This window comes from Acanthaster planci, linkage group LG03 (genome assembly GCF_054643075.1).
Source record: "Acanthaster planci isolate LZ-2023a linkage group LG03, COTS_SCS, whole genome shotgun sequence".
Lineage (NCBI taxonomy): Eukaryota > Metazoa > Echinodermata > Asteroidea > Valvatida > Acanthasteridae > Acanthaster > Acanthaster planci.
The window spans coordinates 7,789,089-7,812,350 of NC_141779.1; the positions used below are offsets into that span (position 1 = coordinate 7,789,089).

The 23,262-nt window shown below is 40.8% G+C and overlaps 2 protein-coding genes across 3 annotated transcripts in view; one reads left to right on the forward strand and one right to left on the reverse strand.

The window, feature by feature from the left end:
- Positions 1-23,262, forward strand: part of LOC110983439 (kielin/chordin-like protein) — a 99,213-nt gene that overhangs the window by 34,940 nt on the left and 41,011 nt on the right. Inside the window, exons 25-32 of one of the 2 annotated variants that reach the window (XM_022242696.2) lie at positions 1,021-1,194; positions 2,147-2,229; positions 2,642-2,821; positions 4,049-4,228; positions 5,835-6,011; positions 9,461-9,554; positions 10,384-10,554; positions 14,056-14,138. In XM_022242696.2, coding sequence (XP_022098388.2) covers positions 1,021-1,194; positions 2,147-2,229; positions 2,642-2,821; positions 4,049-4,228; positions 5,835-6,011; positions 9,461-9,554; positions 10,384-10,554; positions 14,056-14,138 — 1,142 coding nt within the window. The remainder of the gene's footprint in view (positions 1-1,020; positions 1,195-2,146; positions 2,230-2,641; positions 2,822-4,048; positions 4,229-5,834; positions 6,012-9,460; positions 9,555-10,383; positions 10,555-14,055; positions 14,139-23,262) is intronic. The other variant, XM_087134210.1, reaches the window with a different exon arrangement.
- Positions 14,354-23,205, reverse strand: LOC110983442 (uncharacterized). The gene is made up of 3 exons (XM_022242698.2): positions 22,425-23,205; positions 20,445-20,516; positions 14,354-19,827 (listed from the first exon to the last, which is right to left on the reverse strand). Exons 1-3 carry the CDS (start codon positions 23,071-23,073, stop codon positions 19,619-19,621), a joined length of 930 nt encoding a protein of 309 aa, XP_022098390.2. The 5' UTR covers positions 23,074-23,205; the 3' UTR covers positions 14,354-19,618.

A 23,262-nucleotide genomic window follows, 5' to 3' on the forward strand; every position in this document is an offset into this window, starting at 1 on the left:
CTCACCAACAGTCTATGTAAGGCAAACACAGGAACAAATAGGAACTTGCTGTTGCTTGAGATAAGTCAGGGGTTCCTCAAGGACCAGCCCATGCCGTGACAAAGGATGTCATTCTGCTCCGTCCCAAAGTTGCCAAGACTGCTCCAGCACAAAACAAAAGCAAAACTCCTGTGCCAGAGTCCAGCTGATCAGTCAGAGGGGTACAAGCAATACGCCAATTTGTTCTGCAGTGGACTTAGTTGCATGGCTGTCCTCATACACCAACGTGCACATCCTGATTGTGATGGCTGGCCCACATTGATGCCAGATGCTAACTGAGGAAGGTCGGGATTTGTACAACACAGAATTTCAACAGCAGATGGAAGGAGGTTCTTGTCAGCAATAGACACCACTGTTCCTTCAAGGATTTCCCTTGAAGGAAGAGTCACCAACATAATGTGGTGAACATAGTAAAACCATCAACAAAGAAAATAAACAAAGATGTGCAACAAGATTGAGAGCAATAGTGAAAGAAATTTGCGAACTGCAGGATTATTGGAAAGAAGGCAGTTGCAGTGGCGACTGAAAAAGTCAAGCATCATTTTGGTGGCAAAAAGCTAGTCTTTTGGCAAGGCAACTGTCAAAATTGTCCTCGTTATTAGGCTCCACAAAAAATTTAAATCAATCAATTAAACCCCAGTTTGTTGATGTTTGATTACGGATTACCAACAATTGTTTGATGAAGGGGTTAAAAGGATAACAAGTTGGGAAAGGTGTTGCAATGTGAAAATGTGGTCTCTTTCTAGTGGAGTGTTTCCTTCATGATAAGACACCAATGGTACTTACCACATGAAGAAAATGCTCAGATTTGGATGGGCCTAAGCTTGTTTCAATGATGTGGTGTAATTTTGCAAATCACGAATCTCCGTTTAACAACATGCATCAACATCAGTCATCATCTGAGATAGTTACAATTACTTAAGGGGTTTTTTGAAGTTGGTTCTATCATTTTCTTATCAAATGGATCATCTGTTTATCCAGGTTGCTTCTATGAAGGCCAGGAGTACAATAATGGCGACTTGATCACGACCTCTGACCCCTGCCGTCAGTGTACCTGTGATATGGGCTCAGTCTCTTGTAGCTACACAGCCTGTGATCCTATCAGCTGTCCTCGACCCTTCACTCCACCAGGACAATGCTGCCCTGTCTGTCAGGGTAAGACCATTTCAATAATAACACAATTTATTGCACACATTTTCACAAGGTACAGCGCGTGACTGAGGAAAATTCTGGAAGACAGATTACAAAATTTGTGGAGATCATTATAGGCTTGCAGTTTTTCTTTCAAATTGTCAAAGGAACTGACAGCAAATGTTCTGTGGTAGGGAATTAAGCATCAGAAACCAAAAGGCCCTGCCCTGGCTTTTTTGAATGTGCGAGGGATTCTCAAGTTGTTGCTGGAGCAGAGGCAATCATGGCTTTGTATGTTGAGGTATTGCAGTGTTGTTTTGAGTAGTGCTGTGTGCATGAGGATGGCTGTTTGGAAGTTGACTTATTTTTGAACAGGTAACCGGAGTAATTGTTGAAGGAGTGAGAAACGTATGTATTTGGGTTGTGATAGTGTGGTTGAGTTGCGTTATTTTGAAGCTGTTGGGATCAATCTGCATCAGTAGTCGAGTTGCAGTAGTTGAGTCTAGACAGCGCAAGAGGACCTCATCAGTCAGAGAGGACTGGAAACACCAGGGGCGATATCACAGGGTTGTCATAATACCTTTGTTGTGGCTGGTTTCATGAAATGGGCACTTAAAATAACTACTGATTAATTCGTCCATCCTTTGAGCAAAGATGCTCACACATTTGCATCAGATTTTACAAAACAAGTCTTAAATGTACAAATATGAAATTACCATAAATATCCAGAGTTCTAATCAAATAGGATATCATTTCTGTAATCTGGAGACTGTAGGCTTAGGTCCAGCTCATTATGTCTCAGCTCACTCTAAATTGTTCAAATTATCTTTGATTTTGTATTCTTTTTACTTTATAAACCTCAAATCAAATTATACTTTGACTCAACAAGTTGGGAACCCTTCGGCAGGTTCATTTCATCAGTGTTTTGCCATACTGTAGCAGTGCTGAAATTGATTGAGACTGCTTTCCTTTTAAGATTGTGAGTTTGAGGGACAAGTGTATGAGAATGGTCAGGAATTCTACTCAACTGTGGATCCCTGTCAACGCTGTAATTGCCAGGTCAGTCAGGTGCTAGTTCTTCTGAGACTTGTTGGCAGTCTTTTTGAATCAATCCTTCTTTGTAAACATTCAAAGTAATTGTTAAGTTCAAATTCAATTTTAGTTGATATGGGGGAATAAGTTTAAAGTTTCTGAACATGTTATGTTACATTGCCCCTTTACAGGGTCAACAGATTTCATTGAAAATTAGTTCCATGACTGGATTTCAATAAAACTGTTGAAAAAACGGTGTACAATAAACTTTTGTGTGAAACAAAAGTCTGAGAATAGTCAGAACTTCTAAGTCACAATCCCTGATGAAAGATCTCCTTGGAGTTGAGGATGTAGGCAGTTAACATTCAGTGCCCTCATTTTGTTAGTAGAAAGATAAATGTGTGGTGAAATAACTGTGTGGTCAAATGTCATTATTCAGAGAGGGGAGGTGGTCTGTCAGAGTATTGCATCCACGTGTAGCACACCTTGTAGCCACCCAAGCCGGTTAGCTGATCAATGCTGCCCAGTCTGTGATGACTGTGAGTTTGACAGGAGGATTATACCTAACGGTAGCCGTTTCAGGCACCCAGAAGATCATTGCCAAGTCTGCACCTGTACTGTGAGTATCAATTGAGAAGATTGTAATGTGAAAGAGTTGCCGTCACAGCCAAGTTAAAGTAATCACCTTTAGGGCCTAACCCATGTGGTGATAGACGGTGGTACATCTTGATGTCCTGACCAACATGTGGTCTCCTACATTCCTAAATTTACAGGACTCTCATTCAACTGTTTAATGTTCATATTTTTCTGGCAATTGCTGATAGTGGAGGTCTCCCTAGACTCAACTGTCTAGGGTTATTATCACTATTTATCTTAGGTTATGAAACCAAGAATACCTTAAAACTACTCTAAGGCCGCACTGTACATGTAGGTCATAAGGCTGAAGAAACCTGTAGCGGGAGACAATGAGAAGAAGTTACATTTCTAGAGTTGAGAGGGTAACATTGGAAGAAACTTTACAGCCTCAAATAAACATTTCTTTACTATTTATTGAAGTGTACTTAAACATTGCTTGTAAACCTGGCTTATGAGATACAGTGTGACCTAGGGGAGTCAGGTTGGTGTAGTGACTCTTCCTTGCCTTCCATGTCTGCAGCCTGGGTTCAATTCCCAGGTCAGTCCACATGTGGATTGGGTTTTCAGTCCCTATCTGATTCCTTGGGTTTTACTCAGAATGGTCTCCTGGGGTTTTCCTCCGACCTCTAAAACTGTGACTTCTTCTCATACTAGTCTCCTCTCTTCAGATGTGGGTCATTTGGCAGCTGCCTGAGGTGCTCTTGTATGCGTTCAACTCACATTGTAAATCTGAGGGCCTCTATGGAAAGCAGTGCTATGCACTGATTGGAGCTTACCCTAATTAAAGATGACATAAATTAACCTGGGTTACAGAATGTGCTCAAGATGAGCAGTTTTGGGCTTGTTGATCAGTTATGACTTACTCAACATGAAGTGTTACTTGTCCAGTGATCTAGGCCTGTGCTGCCACATATTTCTGAGTCTTTGGTTTATTTCATTCTGTTGCTCCAATTTGTGCCCATGTCTCACTCAACACAATTAATCTAACTGCCAACTAAAAACACAGAAGTCCCTTAACCTCAGTCTGTTGTCCAGGTGGAGGTTTGTAAACATCGCTTGTATCATCACTGGGCACAAATTTGAAAAGTTGGTTTGGAATCCTGAAAACGATAGGCTATTAGAAAACACTTTCCTACCATTTACCCCTTGATTTTAATTGGCAAAGAATCCAAGTGGTTAAAATTACAAGGGATGTTCATCACTCCTACAGGATGGCTCTATGTTTTGTGAGCCAGAACCTTGTAACCCGGTGTCGTGTCGTAACCCTGTCATGCTCCCTGGTCAGTGCTGCTTCCAATGTGAAACCTGCATAGCGAGAGATGGTCGTGAGTACGAGGACGGAGAGCAGTGGATCAGCTCTGAAGACAAGTGCTACACTTGCACATGCAGGGTAAGTTTAGCGGCAAATGGCTAAATGTACGTATGGTGAAGTTGAATGAGATATTTGGGGTTTTTATCAAGAGAATCTGGAATAACATGTGAAACATGTGATAACAGATGTAAAAATTTGTGTGACAGAACGTGTGTTCACAGTGCTTTGGTTTGAAAGTAACAATGTTACATGTAATGATGTATGTTTGTCCTGATTGTGTCATTGGAACTGCAAAGCGATTTTGGCCGTGACTATATTCTTGTCAAAGAATCAGTGTGTTGTAACAAGTCTTTAAATGTTATTCTTGTCATCGTTGTCAAAGTTTGAAGTCAAACTGCAGCTCGTGCATTATGGCTTATTATGATATTTTTTTCAGAAGAGCTGTTGAATGTATCATCTCAAATAACTAATTTTGTTGCAAAGCTTGAGGAGCTGCATGTCTATTACCATGGTTCAGTTCATGTCTTGTTTTTGCCTGTAAACAAAAGCAGTTGTTGCATGTTTGTCATGGTGTCTATACATGTCAATTCTGAAATATTTTCACAGATTTGAATAGTGCTTTGTAATAATAAAAAATGATTTTTTTTATGGTTTTCAGTTGTCAGAATGACCTTCCAGTTTGGGATTTTGCTTTTTTTGGGGGTAGGCTGACAATACTTTTGGGTGATGTAAATAGCAGCGATGGTGCAATGGGTTTCAAAATGGGAGGGGGACAGTTGTGAGACCCTCAGGCATGAGCCATTAATAGGCCACTCCATTAAGCCCCACCCCATTATAGGACCTGCAAAAGTGGGGGGCCAAGTTCCCCTGTTGAAAAAGTATGGGAGAGGGCACTGCCCCTCCTGCCCCGCTTCTGCCACCAGTGCTATATATTTTGAGTTTCTGTATTGGTTGTGTCTAGTTGGGGTAAGTAGTTTCACTTCTACCCTGTTTAATGCTGGTACTTAGTTATGCAAGTGTGACTGCATTTGAGTTGACACTTGTGTGACCTCTCACATTTTCTTGAGCCTAATCCAAGTAATCAACCTGCCAAGCTGTCTACTTGGGTAACTTTCCCATAGTACAGTGTGAAAATATGGTAGTTTAAGCAAACGTTGAAAAGGAATGACTATAGTGGCAAACTGGCCCATGTCAGAAGCTCTGCAAAAGAAAAGCCAGAAATGCGTGTTTGGATGTCTGTAGCTTGCAACCATTTAGATTAATTTTCAAATTTAATTGATCTCTCTCGATGACCGTGCCTGGGAACTTTAAATAACCTGAGATCATTACTTTACAACCACAGATTATCCATGTCAATTTATAATTGTGAGGAACACACAAATTAGCATGATGGAAGTAATCAAATGCACTGTTTAAGTATACTTTATTAGGTACCCACTGCCATTGATCAGGTCTTCAAGAATATGAGAACATTTTTCATTGGTAAATTGTCAAAAAAACATGCAGTCAAAGTGAGAGTGACTTTGCATCTTATTACCAGAGTAAAAGGAATGCATGGACAGTTTTAATGTAGTCCCAATGCTGCCACAATTTCAGTTTGTACAATTGCTTGCTGTGGTCCTATTCTTTTTGCTTTTATCTTTTGTTTGCTTTACATCATCTTGATAAACCTGTCCGTGCATAGGACAGGCAAGTAAGCTGTGAACGCTTGGCTTGCCCTGAGCTTGAATGCAGCAACCCAGGCCGAGCGCAGGATGCATGCTGTCCTGAATGCCAAGGTTGTGAGTATGATAGACGCTACTTCCGTAATGGCCAGGAGTTTCTCAACCCACTCAACCAGTGTGAGCATTGCCAGTGTCTGGTAAGTGCTAAACTAAACTAAACGTTATTGTATGCATTGGACTTTATTGGAAGAAAGTAAGCAGGGATAATGGTCGCATTAGTCCTATCCTCAAGTAACAAGTAAACTGAAAAACAACATGATACAGCAGTCATTAAGCATGTGGAATTGGGCAGTGTGGTCTCAGTTCTTGAGCCTTTCAAGAGCCATGAACAAGTCAAATTATATCTGAAAGACTTGATTTTGAGTCCAAGTGTTATTGTAAATTTTTGCACATAACTTTGGTAAGCAGTGTGTTTAAACACACAGTCCTACTCATTGGAAGCACTCAGCACAGTCTTTAGTTTGATGGGTAATGGATTGCCTTGTATGCCTAATACATCAAAGAATTGGTCGAGTTGAAATCAAATCTTAAAGTCGTACAGAAAAGGCTTCAAATATTGTGACGTTTAGGGTTTTGGCGGTAGATTGGCCACCCAGAAACGAGTATCCAATGAATTTATTCAACACGAGAGAAATAAGAGGCAATTTCTGTCCACAACCAACTGGGCCAATGTCGGAAACATGTGAGGTCAAATTTTGTGTTTGTGTTGGGTTGATGACGTAACAGGGAGAAAGACACAACAAGCATGCATGAAGCATGTATGAAGATAAATGTCAGCTGGCATCACTGCGACCCAAATGCATTAAAATGAGGAGTTTTAATGACATGTAGAAAATGCACAATATTATACATTAATCTCTAAGATGCATAAACCTAAAATCTTACTCTTAGCTGGTCAAAATAATTGTAAGATTTGTTCCGAAATGAAGGAATATGAGACATCCAAGGTGGAGAGGAACGTAACTTGTGTGGCATACATGTGAGAGTACACTCGTGTTCACATGCAGTGGCAACAGACTATTCACACACCATGGAGAATAACACATCAGCATAAGAGTACCCAGACCTAAATCTTGGGCTAAATCGCGGGCTACCTTGTAATGTGTATACATGTGAAACTTTTGAAAAAAAAGACAGCAACCCACATGCATACTCGTTTGCCGAGTCTACAATTTTTAATTTAAATTTTTGAGATAAACACCTATTGGATTCTCCTCATGAAAGTGAGCGGATTCAATTCCTATGGCAGTAACTATAATTTACTTGTCGATGAATGAGAACTATGGCACAGAACCTGTCAGTGTTGTGGGGCTGCTGTGGCAGTCCCAAAGCTGGTGGTGGTCCATTGGCACAGCATCGTACACCAGCAACTGCAACACAAGCAGTCGGCCAGGCTTAATGCGTCACTTTTCTAAATTCGAGGTGCTTTTGCAGACACTGGATATTTGTCGAAGCAGTCCTCCAAAAATCCTTGGCATATTACCTATCTGCAACAACCAGGAAGGTTTAAAATCTAGCCTTAATGCGTTGTCCCGGAACGATAGATTCAACGCGTTATTGCACATGACTGGGGAATGAGTGTTTCTGAATTCGGTGAAAAAGGGACTCGCGGAAGCCCATTTTGGGACATTTTTTCGATCATTAATGGGAAAAATGTTCCCTTATTTCATGTTAATTTAGGAAGATGGTCTTGTCACCTTTTGTTTAAAGGTTGTAATTGGGGAAAGAATGGTTTCTTTACCCTGCCTCTTTAAATTAGTCATTGTCCATGTTGTTATTTTTCCAAAATGTCCAATTGATTGACTATTGATTGATTAATTGATTTCCAGACGATATTCTTTCAAAACAATGAACAATTTAGACACCATGATTTATCAAAAGAGGATGAATGGTGATGGCTGGTAGAAAGTCTAAGCTTATATTTGGCCTTACCCCCATGAGAGCTAAAAAGGGTAAAAGCTCATTCAGCTAAATTTCATTCATTTAAACAGAAAGATAATATTGTTCACAGTGGTTACGTCATCAAAAGTGATATATTTGACTCCACAATTCTCTAAAATAAATAAATTGAATCTCGAAGCAATTCTGGAAAGCTGATTTTTAATCATTTTTTGGTTTGTCCTCTTTTCTAAGTATATCGTTTTCTCTGGTGAGTAAATTCTTCAAAGGGTGTAGGAGTTACATTTTGTTTCTCTGTGTTTGAGTTTGCATCTGCATGCATGTTGAATTTGTTAGTGTTTGTCAGATAACTACCTGCCACATGTGTGGTTACAGGGCTTTAATTGTGTCTCCATCTGGCATGATCTTTAATATTCTTTGTCTGTGCCTAGATTGGCTATTTTTAGTGGTTCTTGTTTGTTCTTCCTGTCTACCAGTAGATCAACAATCAGTCATCACCTGAGTGACTTGCTTTTGTACAGCTTCTCTGTTGCAAAAATATGATTCCCAAAGAAACAGTCATCAAGATTATTACAGATAGCAAGTTTAATAGCAAGTTTTTATGCAGTGCTTTAACTAAGAACAAAGCATTTTCCATTGTTACTACCTCTGCTCATTGGCCCATGAAACATTCCAAGTACCATCTCAGCTCCATGTAGCCATTTTGGCACAAAGCAGCTAAATCAACCACAATTGCTCCAGGGTGGAGAGAAGCTATGAGTAACAAAGTGCCTTGCCCAAAGGCACACACACTATGACCCCTGGCTGGATTTGAACCTATGGCTACGAATCCAGTGGTCTTAACAAGGCCACAGCACTCCACACTCCTTCAAATATGTAAACTTGGAACCTGTTGACTGGTTACCTATGTTTGTTCAAGACAATGTATTATTTTTTTTTTTAATTGAAGTTAAGTCTTCAGTTAACTTTTCTTCTGACGCCCTTCAGTGTTTTGACAGGGACATGAATTTTATTTTTAAGTGTTGTTCAGTGAATTCGCTCAAATGCATGAATGTAGCACAGCAACCTTTTTGTATACAGTTATCAACGAACAGTATAGCTGTCAGTTGTATTTGTCATCCACTGAAATCAGTCAATGTAATGGCCCTACCTGAAATAATTTGAGGTTGAGGTTTTGCATCTTGGTAGAAGATATATGTAGAAATCACCAACAGAAGTCATTTAATGAGAAGCCTCTCAACCTTTGGACTTTGTTCGTGTTCAGTTTGAAGTGTTGACTCAAACATTACACTAGCATATTGAATCATCGTTTGGAAGTGGGGATAATTTTGAAGGTAGTGTTACAATTCCCCAACCACCTACCTTTCAAATCTCTAGCAGACAGCTTATTTGTGGTCACAACCCCATTCATATTGCTCAAGCGATATTCATGGTAAGAGTAAGTGAAAAGAAGAGGCTTTGAAGTTATGAAGCCAGCCACTGATATGAGAAGCAGATTTGGTGTTACCTATTAGAAAGAGCCAATGATTGTAGAGAAATTGTTGAAGGTATTGGAAAGTTTTGTAGTGGATGCTGTTGTGTCTACTGTAACTATGTCATGAAGACATGAAGAGAAGCAGTCATTTTAGCTGTGACGTCAAAAAGAAATGAACCCATTCAATGTCAATGTTATTTCCTTTGTCTTTAGAATGGCAACATCAATTGTGAGTCAATAGATTGTCCTCCTCTACCCTGTCCAAATCCTGTGACACTCTCAGGAGAATGCTGTCCTGTATGTCTTGGTAAGTTTTACGATCTTTGATGAATATGCTGCATTCTTCTCAGTCACTAACATGAAATGCATTCTTAAGAGCTTTACTCTGTTTTTTTTATCAGAAAGTTACTCCTGTGTTGCAAACTCTTTATTTTCTTACCTGAATTTACCCCTTTCTGGAAATGTTGTCATAATTCAGGTTGATGGATACAACCAGGAAGTGTTAGATTTCTGTTCTAGATGTTTTGATGATATTTTTTCTTTGTTCTAAGGTGCTGTTGAATAATTGTTGTTGCTTTTTGTTGTTTGATTTTATGGGATTCCCAATGGACCTATTTAGTCTATCAAATTGGCTTTAAGTGCTGTTCCTGCATACATTAACTGTCGTCACCATTTTACTCAATTTCTTGTATGTTTAATATCTTTTACTTTTTTCCCCACTGCTTGAACTTCAATGATATGAATTGTTGAACGTTGAGCAAACTGGGCTTTTGGTGCTGGACTCTCTTCATTCTTTATTTCCATTTTCTGTTATCAGGTCATAAAGTCCAAGTAGTGTATGTCATTAATTGAAATATTGCCTCATGGAAATAAAACCATCTGGTACTTGGACTATGAACATTTCGAGTGTGCCAATAACTACTACCATGTACAAGGTTGATTTTTTTGTTTTAACTAGTCTTACATGTACATGCATACTGACAGCATTTATTTACCCTTGGAACACCCAGAAGCACGGTTCTGTTAGAGCCTCTTGAAATTTGTTTTCCTGAAAAAAGGCGACCATTTTACACACTTTCAATGTCTCAGTCATGTATGATTCTGTTGTGATCATTTCTGCATCTCTTTTCACTCAGATTGTGAACACCGTGGTAACACCTATCGAGATGGTGAGTCCTTCAAAGATCCAAGCAATGAATGCGTTGACTGTCTGTGCCAACAAGGCCGTGTACAATGTGACTATGTCAGTTGCTCTCCTGTCAGCTGTGACTATCCAATCACCAGAGATTGTTGTCAATCTTGTGATGGTAAGTACACGTAGTCAAGGCTGTTCCTTTATGAGCAGTTTGAGAGTGAAACCATGCTCTGACTGTCAGGCAACCTCCTCTTATACTGGTACAGAAGCTCAATACAGTCTGGCTGAAATGAATAGAATTGTTGTTCATCACTCTCATTTTTTCTGTTGGTTGCAATTCTGACTGTTGTCACTACGTTGCAAACTCACTTTCCTGTTATTGATTCCCCTTATTTATCATGAAAACAAAAGGCTGTTGGGAACTGGCAATGTCATTTGTCATGTTCGAAATCTTGGCTAGAGTATTCCAAACATCCTGCCTTCAAGTGAAACTGGTGGGGGACTGAGTCGTCCTCAATGAATTTCTCCTCTTCCTGCTGCTGCTACGTACGTGGGTGGCCAGGACAACTGTGCAATAGGCTTTGATCTTGGTGCTGAGTCTGATACCGTGCTTGGACCATAGGCGACATTCAAGTCATCTGTATGAGGCACAGCTGTGCTGATGCAAGCCATGATCTCATTGTTGACCTTAGCATTCTGTGAGACAGTCCCACCCAAATAGCAGAACTTATCTATGGCTTTGAGTGGTTTGTTGCCAATGGTGATGACACGGTTTGTCGGCAATGTGCCCGGCCGTGGCCAACCCTTTAAACAGAAAAAAATTATTTGGTACCCACTGGCTCCTAATGGGGGAAAATCTAGGTGCCAGTACTTTTATGAAAGTTAAGTAATCATGTGCACTGAATATTCATGAACGTATGCGTACACATGTAGTATAAATACCCTGTGTTTACATCGTCCATCAGTGCCATTGAATCATGACCCGGCCTGGCACACGTACACCACATAACGTGCATACAAGCACCGATGAGGTCAATCTACAAAATCAGGGTTCTCTCCAAGGGGCTTCAGCCACTGATGTTACAACATTCATGGTTTCAGCATGTGGTGGGACACTCTGCTGCATGAATCGTGCTATTTCCGACACTCTAAATCACAGTGACACCCTTTAATTTCAGAATGAGCTCTGTTTCAGGCTTTAATTACATATACACTGCACCAAGAAAAGCAGCAAAAAAAGATCCCTGCCACGGTTTGTAAAATGGCCCTGGTGTCCGTATACAGTGCATCCCCCGATGATTGTCGCAATAGTGATGATTCCCCTTGCACAGGTGTACTATCATGGCATCTTTGAAGCCCTGGGGAACAGACACGTCGTCCCAGATGTGGGTAAACAGCTCAGTCAGGCTTGCAGTGATGGTGTTGCCACCACACTTGAACACCTACAGAAAGATGCAATCCTTGACAGCCGCTTTACCAATGGACGTCTGCTTAATGGCCTTGGTGACTTCAGCGACTACTGGTTGACTCATCAGCTCCTCAATGATTGGAAACTGGGTGCCTCGCCCAGCAAGCCTGGAAGCTGTCTGAGTCCCTGAGCATTGTCTCGCTGTCAGCCAAATACACCAATGTATTGCCTTTACACGTAGGACTATAGACCATCATCAGTCCATCGTGAAACGGCTTCATGTTATTCCGATCCGCAGCATCCTAAAGATCACTAGCTCTATCATCCCACCATTTATCCATCATATTACGCAGAGTGATCTGAGCTATCTGCCTGAGGTGATAGGAGGTGTCCTTTTTTTGAACAAAGGTCTTATGGTCCACATAATCCAGGTGGAAGATGTGTAGTGGGATCCATGCTCACTGAGCATGGATCCCACTACACATCTTCTGACAAGGGAGGCAGGTCTTGCTCAGTGTTGCTGTAGCGATATCATACTGATGTACTTCTTGTACATAATTGCTGTTCTGTGCTGCAGTTTACTGGTGCTGTCCTGGAGGGTATTGCACATTCCATACTGCAGTGTTGATCTTTTTGTTGTTCTATTTGTCTTTCTACTGCTGGGTTGGATGACCAGTTTGTTACTGCTAACAAACAGGTCTAGTTGGAGCAAGCTTTCTTAAGGGCTCTTTGATACCCCCCTCTCCTGTTGGAGAAGGTAGTGATCTCCCTGAAGAGGGCTGCCTTGTTGCCGGGGCAGAATACGAACTGGGCTGTTGCTCCATTTGACACCAGAGCAATCATCACATCCAGGCTGCCATACATGTGGCGTTGTGGCTAGGAGCTCCCAGGAGCATCCTCCTCCTGCCCCCGTTGCCACTAATCCTTTGCCGCAGGACGTGAAGAATGTTGGAATAAGCAGCAGGAAGAAGTTAACCTGCACCATGTTGATTACGATAGAAGTGGGGTGTGCAAGCCCAAACCCACCCTCTCTTCCTGGGCCCCATCGTCGACTGCAGGTGCAGAAACTGCCACGTGAAGTCACCAGGGGCAGGCGCAGCAACTGGCCAGTTTCCTCATCCCGAGGGCTGCCCTCACAGCGAAGCTGTTTTTACCTGGAAGACCAGGGATTTTTAAGGCAAACAGTAGCTTGCCGCTGGAACAGCAGGCAGACTCAGAGGTTATGACGACTAGGCAGCCGCCGGATACCGGGCAGATGCTGCCTGGGTTTTGATGATACTAGTTAACCTATAGTTTGGGCTGTGATTGACATGACGCCAGGGTGTGTCCACATGCTGGTGGGTCTCCGCACCATGTCTCAGGGGGCCACTACAGCTCCGAGATCCCTTGGGTTAAGCCTGGGGTTGCAAGATATCTAGTTACCATGTGTTGCCGCTGGGAGGCACTGCAAGAGTCTTGATGGAGAGGCTATCTTGTGGCAGGGGAGACTTACATATGGTTCCCTTTTTGTCCCAAGACAGCGCTGGCCAGCAGCAGCTGCTGATGGTAGAGAGCAGGGGTGCAGTTCTAGCTACAGCTACTCTAGTGCGCTAGATGCATCACACGCACCCTGTGGCAGATCCACCAACACACGATGTGAAACTAGACAGACTATGGTGAACCTCAGTTAACGGTCCAATTTACTCAGATCCAGCCTCCCGTTTTTCTGGGAGATGTCAGATTGCATTAGAGTAAGAAGTATATTCCAATTCAAGTCACACGTGGGTCAGGTTGGCTGCTCGTAACATTTAGTACACTGTAAGTTATGTTCCTATGTTCTGGAAATGGACATATTAACACACCCACTTGTCACAACTCTGTTTCTGGTTGAAATATTCAATTGTGCTATTCACTCATGTCATTAGATGATTGGTCAAACTAAAGCACTGCAGTTCAACAGGTACATCTAAGTTCAAGTCCAAGTTTTCCCAGCAATCTTCCTCAGTTTGGTTCCAGCCAGGGCTCGTCCACACTTTTACATATTGTCATCATTATGACAAAACCTTGGAGTGCTTGTGGTGCCAGCGATGGTATGCAGTGATTGCCTGCATCAGTTTCTACTCAAGGTTTCTACCTTAAGGGTTGATCATGAATATGCATGTAGCTTCCCAGGTGAAGTCAGTGTTCATAGAAAAATAATACAAGTCAGAGAGCAATGTACTTGTCTTCTTTGCATGACTCTTGCTCCAAACTTATTTTACGGTATCTCTTTCTGGTCTCCCTCAGGATGCCTGTATGGCTCATTGGAGTTACAGAATGGAGAAGTGTTCAAGGATCCCAACAACCCATGCATTGAGTGTACATGCCAGGTTAGTATCAGTCTACTCCATCAGTTTATCATTGTCTTGACTTATTGTTTGGTTGCCGTTAAATGCAAAGTGGTGTAACGATAAAAGAACCTTTGCTCCAAAGTGGCAAAGCACAAAGCCAGTGCACATCCTGTTACAATTGTGTCATATTGTAGCGTGTCCTACGGGTTAGGGTCCGACGCTAGTATAGATACACACACAGCCACAGATCGCTGTTCTGGTCAAGAAATCTCTATTTTATTGCTGTAGCATCAACAACAATGTGTTTTTCAGACAAGCTCTAAACATGGTGTCCCTCGGCAGGGACTGCGAAGGCGCGAGGCGGGAAAACCGCGGGCCGTTCGCATACCAACGCGGGCAGCCAGCCAACTCCATGCGGGTCCGAGCTGGCGCCCCCACCGTCCGGACCCACTGGCTCTACAATATATTCATCAGGTTCAGACTTGATCAGTCTGTTCTTACGTTGTGTACATACATCCAAACCAGCTTTCCCCATTCCCTCTCTCTGGAGCTTCTTATTTTCATTATTTTTCACTTTTCTATCCTTGCCTTTTGTGGGTTTGGGGGCTTTCAGAAACGTCAACATCTTTGCCTTTTTGTATCAGGTCCAGAGTTCTTTGAGTAACCGTTCATAACAGTGCTTTTAAATACATGGATGCTCTATATGTTCTAATATCGATGGAGATTCCTAAGGTACATGTATGTCATGCATGTTCTGACATGGACTTGTACCATGTATGTACATAGCCAACTGGGTGGCCATATTTTGGATTGCGTGTCAATTTTCCCCAAATCCCGCTATAACACTGATTCACACACCTTAGCCAAAATGGTTGGGTCTGCCCTTTCTCACACACACACTGAGAGACAAAATATCACTTGTTTTGTCTGATATACAAGTGCTGATTTCACAGTTATATAATTCTGAACCTAATGTATATATTTATTGCATAAACGTATCCTCTTAGTGGTAGTATTAAGAAAATGTGGCCTTTAATTATAAGTAACATGCTTTTCTGATGTTCCATCTGATCTTTTTTTTTTTTTTTTTTAAATTTTTCATTGCTCATGCTCTATGCTGTGTTGCATCTCCAAGATGCAACACAGCATCTCCAAGATGCAACACAGCACGCAGAACGTGCCACACGCACCAAGGCCATATATGCATTCTTATGGACAATTTGCACAAAGAATATACCATAAAATGGATAGGGGTGTTTGGGGAAGTTACAGTAAAATTCTAGTTGTTTTTGGAAATCTATCATATATTGGCTTTATTTGTCACTCTGACTAAGAAAGGTATTTATGAATGAGAAAAAACATGTGCTTGGCCAGTCATAAACCAGTAGAACAAGTGCTGATAATTCCCTTGCCTGTGGCCCGGACATTTACGTGTCCATTCTCCTGAGCCATGTTTAAGACCTGTCAAGCACATATTTATTCCCTTATTCATTGAGTGTAAAGCCTTCTGTTAGAATATGTATTTATTTATTTCCCTTGGGGAGACCTATTAGTATGAAGGCACTGTTCTCCATAGGTGCCCAGCAATAACAATCATTAAAAATTCATTAATATTAGTTGGAAATTACTCGCCAAAAATTACAAGTCCAATAATACACAACACATTAAAACAGAATACAAACATATGAGGTATATATAATTAAAAACAAAAAAAGATAATGACAAGTTAGCGCGGGAAACTAACAAAACATCAAACTTAAAACAACAAAAATGAGGTTTAAGAATTAATGCATACTCCAAAATGAGTTTTTAAAACTCACTACTGATGTAGGAAGGGGACACTTGAGTGGAGTTGGGAGACACCCAGTCTGACCCAGTCTGTGACCGATTTCCTACATGTAAATGCACAATGCATAGTCTTCTAGTGAACAGTAGAAGCAAGTGTCATCTTTGGTACCCAAATGGTACCTATATGTATACTTTACTTCTAATATTCATGGTGTAACCCTAATAGTGGGTGCCAAATATGTATTTCAAGTTATAGAAGAATTTGGCACTGTTCTGAGCTGGTTGTTTGACATTCATTTACTGTAGATCAGTTGCTGGTGATTTAGATTTAGATCTAATAGACCTCAAACATAATGATTGTTTACATGTGCACTTTTCCATAAAGACTCAATGAATTGTGCCTCATCTCACTGCCATAGGAAAGCACACATTATAACAAACAATCTAGTCCCTTTGATGAAACCAGGATTTCATGGTTTATTTTGCAGTAGGAAAGTGACATTATTTGCTCAATCAATCAACACTGCAGGTGGCTGGTCTGCCCTTATCTTTGAATTATCTTCCACATCCACTACTGCAAACTGTCTGTCACATGCTCCACTACCGGTTATTACACAACTTCATAGATTCAGGATTTGCACTAATTAGGTGTGTGTCCATCAATTTCAGCAATTAAAACTAGAAAATGTGGTTTCCTAACTTCATAGAAGTAAATACCACATTCCTCATTAGCTTAATGAAGTTTGCTGCTAGTTGAGAAAACTATAGGCAAACCTCACACACTGTTAAGTCAGGTGATATTAATTGCTCTCCATTGGGGTTTTGCACTTAACTATAACAAAATCCCTCAGGGACATTTCACTGGCTGGCAAGAGATGCTCAAAATACTGGTATGGCCTGGCCAAAAGCCCAAGTTCAGGTGCCTGGTCAATTCTTGTTTTTGCTATTAAATGAGAATTCATGACATGCCTATTTCAACTTGCACATGGAAATACCCACATAAAAAAAATTACATTGACGTACTCTGTTGAGATATGTGCAGGCACTGAGGGTATGTTTGAGTTTGCACATTGAAACTCTGTTCAGAGTTATTATTGCAGTTGTAAAGATTCTCAGAATTTAAGCACCAGTTATAGGATATATAGGATAGGATGTACATGTATGCTACACATTTTCTCACTGGAAAATTTCTCAAGAGAGGACACACATTGAAATTGTGTGCCTTTGAAATACTGTACATTGTTTAACAACATATATTGTAGTTCTAATTAAAGGGCCTACCACAAATTTTACTTTTGTATTTATTTTGATGCAACTTTCAACTTTTACCTTATTAAAACTATTGGACATCTTGTCTTAAGATTATCGTACTGAAAGTGCACCTTTTAACTATTCCAAACTTTAAATCTTTTTCATGACAAATGAGGATGCTGCTGTACTTTAGTGAGACACTATTGGGATATACAGCTTTTCAGTTCAAATTGTTTCCCCAGAGTTTGCCCTCTGGAATTGTTTGGAGAGACCTTTGTTAACTGGCTTGTTGACATATACAGAAACAACATATCATTGTAGAAGAGAAATTTTCAAATGCAAATTACCCTTATTTCTGGGCAATTTAATGCTGACATTGCTGTGGGGGTTTCTCCCTGAAATCTCTGAAACTAACTCAAATCTGCAGATATGCATTTGCTTTAAAATAAAAAAATTAAAAAAAAATTAAAATAAAAAAGGTCCCAAAAATGCCCTTAAAATGGCATGACAAAAATTGATTGTGAGATTAAATGGAACAGAATTACACATTGTGCGTACTGCATACAAACTACATGTTGCCGAAGCCCTTTATGATAAAAAGCTATACTTGTGGTTGCATAGTCTGAAATTTGGTACTTTTTCTACAAGAGTTTACCTGAGTGTTCCAAGATTTCAGCAAACTCTTTAACCTTAAAAAGTTCTGCTAAGTTCTTTTTGAAAGATAAAATCAAAACTCTTTGGCATATTCATCGATATGTTTAAATGGTGACCTCACTGACCATCACTGTTTGATAAGAGGTAATTTTTTTTAGACAAAAGTACTCAAAACGTAGTCAGTCACATTCTTTTTTGTACGAAACATGTTGAATCGATTGTCCTTCATCTTGGTTCCTTCCTCACTGGTTCGATATTTGGCAGTACTCTTAATCTCACTACCACATTTTTCACTGTAACACAAATTCAGCATTTTATTCTACATGTAGAAGTGTGGTGGGGTGCAGCAAATATAAATCAAATAGACAATCAGTTACCAACATAGAGAGAATACTGAGTAAAGAACACCTTTCTATCCAACCCGCAGCTGGTCTTTGGTTCCTTGCAGTTTCTGCTGGGTTTTGGCTGTGGGCAGTTTCATTAGGCCCAACTTCAATCATGAACAGTGGTAACTGGTATGTGCAAGAGGTCATAGAGCCAGACAAAACAACTGTATAAACAGCTTGATTACCCCTGAGTGGCAAAGCCATTGAATAACAGAATGCTCAGCTGTTATCACCACTATTCGTAGTAGCTTAGAAGGATTTGAGAGAGTACTTAAACTATGAGCCTTCCCTCCCATAGACATCATTTGCACAGGATCCTGCCAAGGGGGATTGAGATCCAGGAGAAAAATACAATCAAGGGGTACTAACAGCAAATGAACTGTGAAGCATTTACACTGGATCCTGATCCTGTTTTGATCCTCCTTTTGCAAGAGAAGGAAGGTCACTGAGTTTAGGCTGTCAAAGTACTAGCAGTCATTTTTTGCAGGGTATACAGTCGGTGCAAAAACCTATGCTTTAGGTCTACTGGCTTTACCTGTGACTACATTTCAACTTCATCACTGTTGCTACGGCACATCAAGCGGAGTTGCCGCTCACTTCGGCTTCAATTTCTTGCTGATATTGGGCCCAAATATTCACAAATATTCAATATATGTACTCAACATCAAATTACCATTCTACACTCGGCTGTCTGTGAAATAAATTTTGCTTTTACTGCCCTGTATGGGACACCATGACTTTGAACTATGACCAAGATAAACTTTTCAGAACATGTTCTGCAGACGAAAAAGCTGTAACAATTCACAAGAATTACGGACCTAACTAACTGAAGAAAAGCATGCAAAAAAGATTATGGGAACTTGAGGCAGAATTGGTTGGGAAGTACATGTTCGTTTATCTAAATTTACACAGTATGGTCAGGAATGAAGTGACAACCATATTGTGCAGTGGACTGCATGAGAACTAGCACTGAGTAAGGCGTCCCTCAAATGAAAAATTTCAATGGATTTTTGGACTCCAAAACTCAACTGCACCATGCAAACTGAATGTGGATGTTTAAAATTGAAGGGTCTATAATCCACCACTTGCATTTAATTGCCCGATCTGATACTTTCTGAAAGGGGGATCGAGAAAGATGGATTAGATTCGGATCAGACCCCGGATCCACCTCACGTTTACACTTGCTTATCCCCCTTTGATTGCCTTGGTGGATCAGTGTAAATGTGGTGATTGTGCTGTAAGTTGCATCACTGGCACAGATTATTGGGAATCAAGGTACACCAAATTAGTTAATTTGTTTGGTCTCTTGACTTATTCAGCAGCGTATCCATGAAGAAAGCAACAGTGTTGTGAGCAGTGACCCCTAGATAATGAGCTCATCATAGATCCCAAGGCAAACCTGTCAGAAACTGCTGGGAACTGGAGGGTATCTTTTTTTGATCAGCAAAAATGAAATCCAGGAGTGACAGGAAGCTCTTTCGATGAACAAGTACATATCAGAGGGGAGATAAATACGAGAAGTAGAAATAGGGGGAGTAGTACTAGTAGAATTGGCCAACTCTTGGGTTGCTGCTCCATTAATGGCATCTGGGAACCTGATCTGTCTCCCTCTGGACTCTCAGGACCTCTGTTAGACTCTGTGGTTTCATCTGGGTTTAAGTTTAGAAGGAAAGAATCAGTCTGGTACCAGGCTCGTGGATTTTGGAAGTTAGATCTTTATGTATCCTTCATATTGGGATCAACTTTCAATTTCAACATTTCACACCTGATTGATTCAGCATTAGTACTGACAGATTAAATCTCTGAATATACACGTGGACAGTGACGTGCTATTTCACCCAGCTCACAGTTTTAATGTTTGAAACAACTTGATATACATCCTGGTCAAAAGGTGTGCTTTACCTCACCAATATAACTCAGATCTTTGGATGCCATGCCCATGTCCAAAAAATGGGCTAATTTTTGGAACAATTTTCTGGGTGGGAGAAAAAAGAGTTTGCTTTGGAAAATATTGAAGGTTGAAAACAATCGTTGGTAAGACTTTCCACGGTAGCTGATCCAGATGACCATTCAAAAATCTGCTATTAAACATGTACACATTGACATTGTGCCTAATTCATTAGCAGTTACTGTTCACTGTCCCAAATTTCCATGTTTTTTGTGTGTGTTTGTTTGAAAAGTTCAACATTTCCACAGGTCTGAGCTATGATGAACCAATAGAAATAGTGTGTGAAATAGAATCAATAATACATTTCAGTTTGCTAACCTTGGGAACCTGGTTTTGCTTCACCCGGAATCTCAAGGCTTTCATTGGAGTTTCGTTGGACTGTGGTTTCATCTGTATTACATAATAATGAAAAAATCACTTGAAAGTTTGGTTTTTTAGTGAAGTTTGAATTATTCCTAATGTAACCATTTTTCTAAGTCACTAGTTCCATAGAAACATATAGATTCTTCATTTCTGCAATGTTACATTTGATCATTTTTTTTATAATGCAGGGTTACCAACTGCTGTGCTCTGAGCATGACATACATTTCAGGTTATTTTTATGCTGTCATAATTCACATACGGCTTTTTAAAAAAATTATACAAATTTTAAACAAATGGAGAGAAAGCAAATGGGCAAAGTTGCAAATGGGTGCAACGGTTGTGGGCAGATGGGTAAATGAGTGTTCAGAAATACCTTAGACAGTCTCCTTATTCAGCAACATGCAACCTGATTGTGTATCAACATTTGATAATGCCCGCTTAGATGTGATAATGCCCACTGCCTAAAAAAAGCTCTGGCACCTAGATACCAGACAGTTTACTTCATCCCTATTGGTCAAGAGTCTGGATGCAACACAGCACACAGAACGTGCCATGCGCACCAAGTCCATGTAGTGAAATTCTTATGGACAATTTGCACAAGGAATATACCATAAATGGACGGGGATGTTTGGGAAAATGACAGTAAAATTCTAGTTGTTGTTGGAAATCTATCATATATTGACTTCTTTTATCACTCTGACTAAGAAAGGTATTTATGAATAAGAATAAACATGTGCTTGGCCAGTCATAAACCAGTAGAACAAGTGCTGATAATGCCCTCGCCTGTGGCTTGGGGATTAGTTGCATCCATTCTCCTGAGCAAGTCTTAAATGCACGTTCAAGACTTGCCAAGCACATATTTATTCCCTTATTTATTGACTGTAACAGTGCGTTCCCACTTGAATTGGGAAAAGGTGGATCTTGATCCAGCATTTTGGTGTGATCGTTATCTTACTGCAACGAAACTGCAAGTCACGTTCCCACTAGCGCTTGATCCACCTTTTTGGACGGAAATGTCGAGCCCGAAAGGTCATTGAGTTCGGTATTGCGCATGTGCTAGCTTGCTGAGCGCGCGCTCTGTGGCAGTGTTGCGTGCTGGGGTGGCATGCCTGTGACCCTGCGGTGTTTTGGGTGCAGAGTTCTACTGACGTGACGACCTTGAATTGGACTGAATGTTCAACCTAGTACATTGTCTCTTCAAACTTTGCTTCCGTTTTTGATACTCTGTCACACGCTGCGGGCTATACGCTAACACGGAATTAGTTTTTGATGGAAAGCAAGTTAAATTACACAAATGAAAAAGGTTAAGAAACGGACGAATGTGCAACGAAAATTGTGAAAGGGCAAGGCACACATAGCAGCATGCATGCATTGTGCATGCGTGGTGAAACATTTTGCTAGCCCGTAGTTGTTTATTGTGCATGCTGTGCACTTGAAAAATTTCACATGAGCTACACGCCTAAAAACATTTTTCTTTGTTCATCAGACCGCAAAAGTTTCGCGTCACTCGTGCACGGACGGATGTTGACAGGTCAAATTGCCGGATCAGATCCACCTTTTGCATTCCCATCTGATCGTGATCCGCCAATTGCAGGATCTGATCCACCAATTGGGGGATCTGTATCCTGCTCCAGAGGAGGATCAAGAAAGGTGGATCTGATCCTGATCTACCTTATAACGGTTAGCGTTCCCACTACACACTATTGCCGGATCTGATCCACCAATTGGGGGATCTGATCCGGCAATTTGGCAAAAGGTGGATCAGATCCCCCAATTGGTGGATCAAGTGGAAACGGGCTGTAAAGCCTTCTGTTAGAATATGACCCAGTCTGTCACTGATGTCCTAAATGCACAATGCATAGTCTTCTAGTGAACAGTAGAAGCAAGTGCCATCCATGGTACCCAAAAAAGTAGGAGAAAAATACATGTACATACCCTTGTTAGAGGAGATGTTTAGTTGGGGAGGACGAACCTGCACTCTTTGCCAGAAAATTTCTAGCATGGATGGATTCTGAAGCTGACACTCCATTACATCATTGGGTCCAAGAGTAACTTGAAATTGCATATGATATTTGGAGTTGATGAGCTTAGGACCAAGCCCAGGCAATTTCTGATCATTTACATAGCACACCGGTACAGTTCTGCATCCTGCACGGTATTTACAGTAAGCATTGTAAAGCCGGTCTGTCAACGTTGCATTCAAATGGCATGTTAACTCTTCATCATGCTGACAGACTGTTAGATGGCAGAATCGGCGTTTTAAAGCAGCTGGGTTTAATTTTGATATCCCCCTGCACTCAAAAGGCACTGTTTGAACTTCACTGTATGACGATTTGTCAATCATGGTGAGGTGCGTTCCAGATACATTACGCACCCACTCCAGTGACACGTTTTCTGAAGATTGAACTTTTATACCATTTTTATACAATGATAAAATATTTCTAGGGTCGTTGCTCGCACACCTGACAGATATAGGTGCATCCCCAATATGGATTATTGTTTTTTGGCATTGTAGCTGACCTACCGCAGCACAAAACGTCACGGATATTGCCCAAATAGTGCAGATAAGAGCAGAAAATGCCATTGTGTGGTCGCAGTCCAATGAACAGTGACGTACATTCTGAATAAGACAAGCTCAACTGGAACATGTTTTTTCCGGGTTCACAATTTAACGTGGAAAAATATCAGAACAGGCAAAAGCATTTTTCACATTCCAGGGGCTCCAACTTTGTCCAAACATTTTGATTTATTTTGATGTGAACTTTTATTGTTT

What these genes read in the sequence shown, in the direction of transcription:
- LOC110983442 (XM_022242698.2), bottom strand. Translation starts at nt 23,073, where the DNA reads ATGGCATTTTCTGCTCTTATCTGCACTATTTGGGCAATATCCGTGACG. An exon ending in AAACATCTCCTCTAACAAGG is followed by an intron (nt 20,517 to 22,424) that starts GTATGTACATGT and finishes TATGTAATACAG; the next exon opens with ATGAAACCACAGTCCAACGA. An exon ending in AGCAAAACCAGGTTCCCAAG is followed by an intron (nt 19,828 to 20,444) that starts GTTAGCAAACTG and finishes ACTTAAACCCAG; the next exon opens with ATGAAACCACAGAGTCTAAC.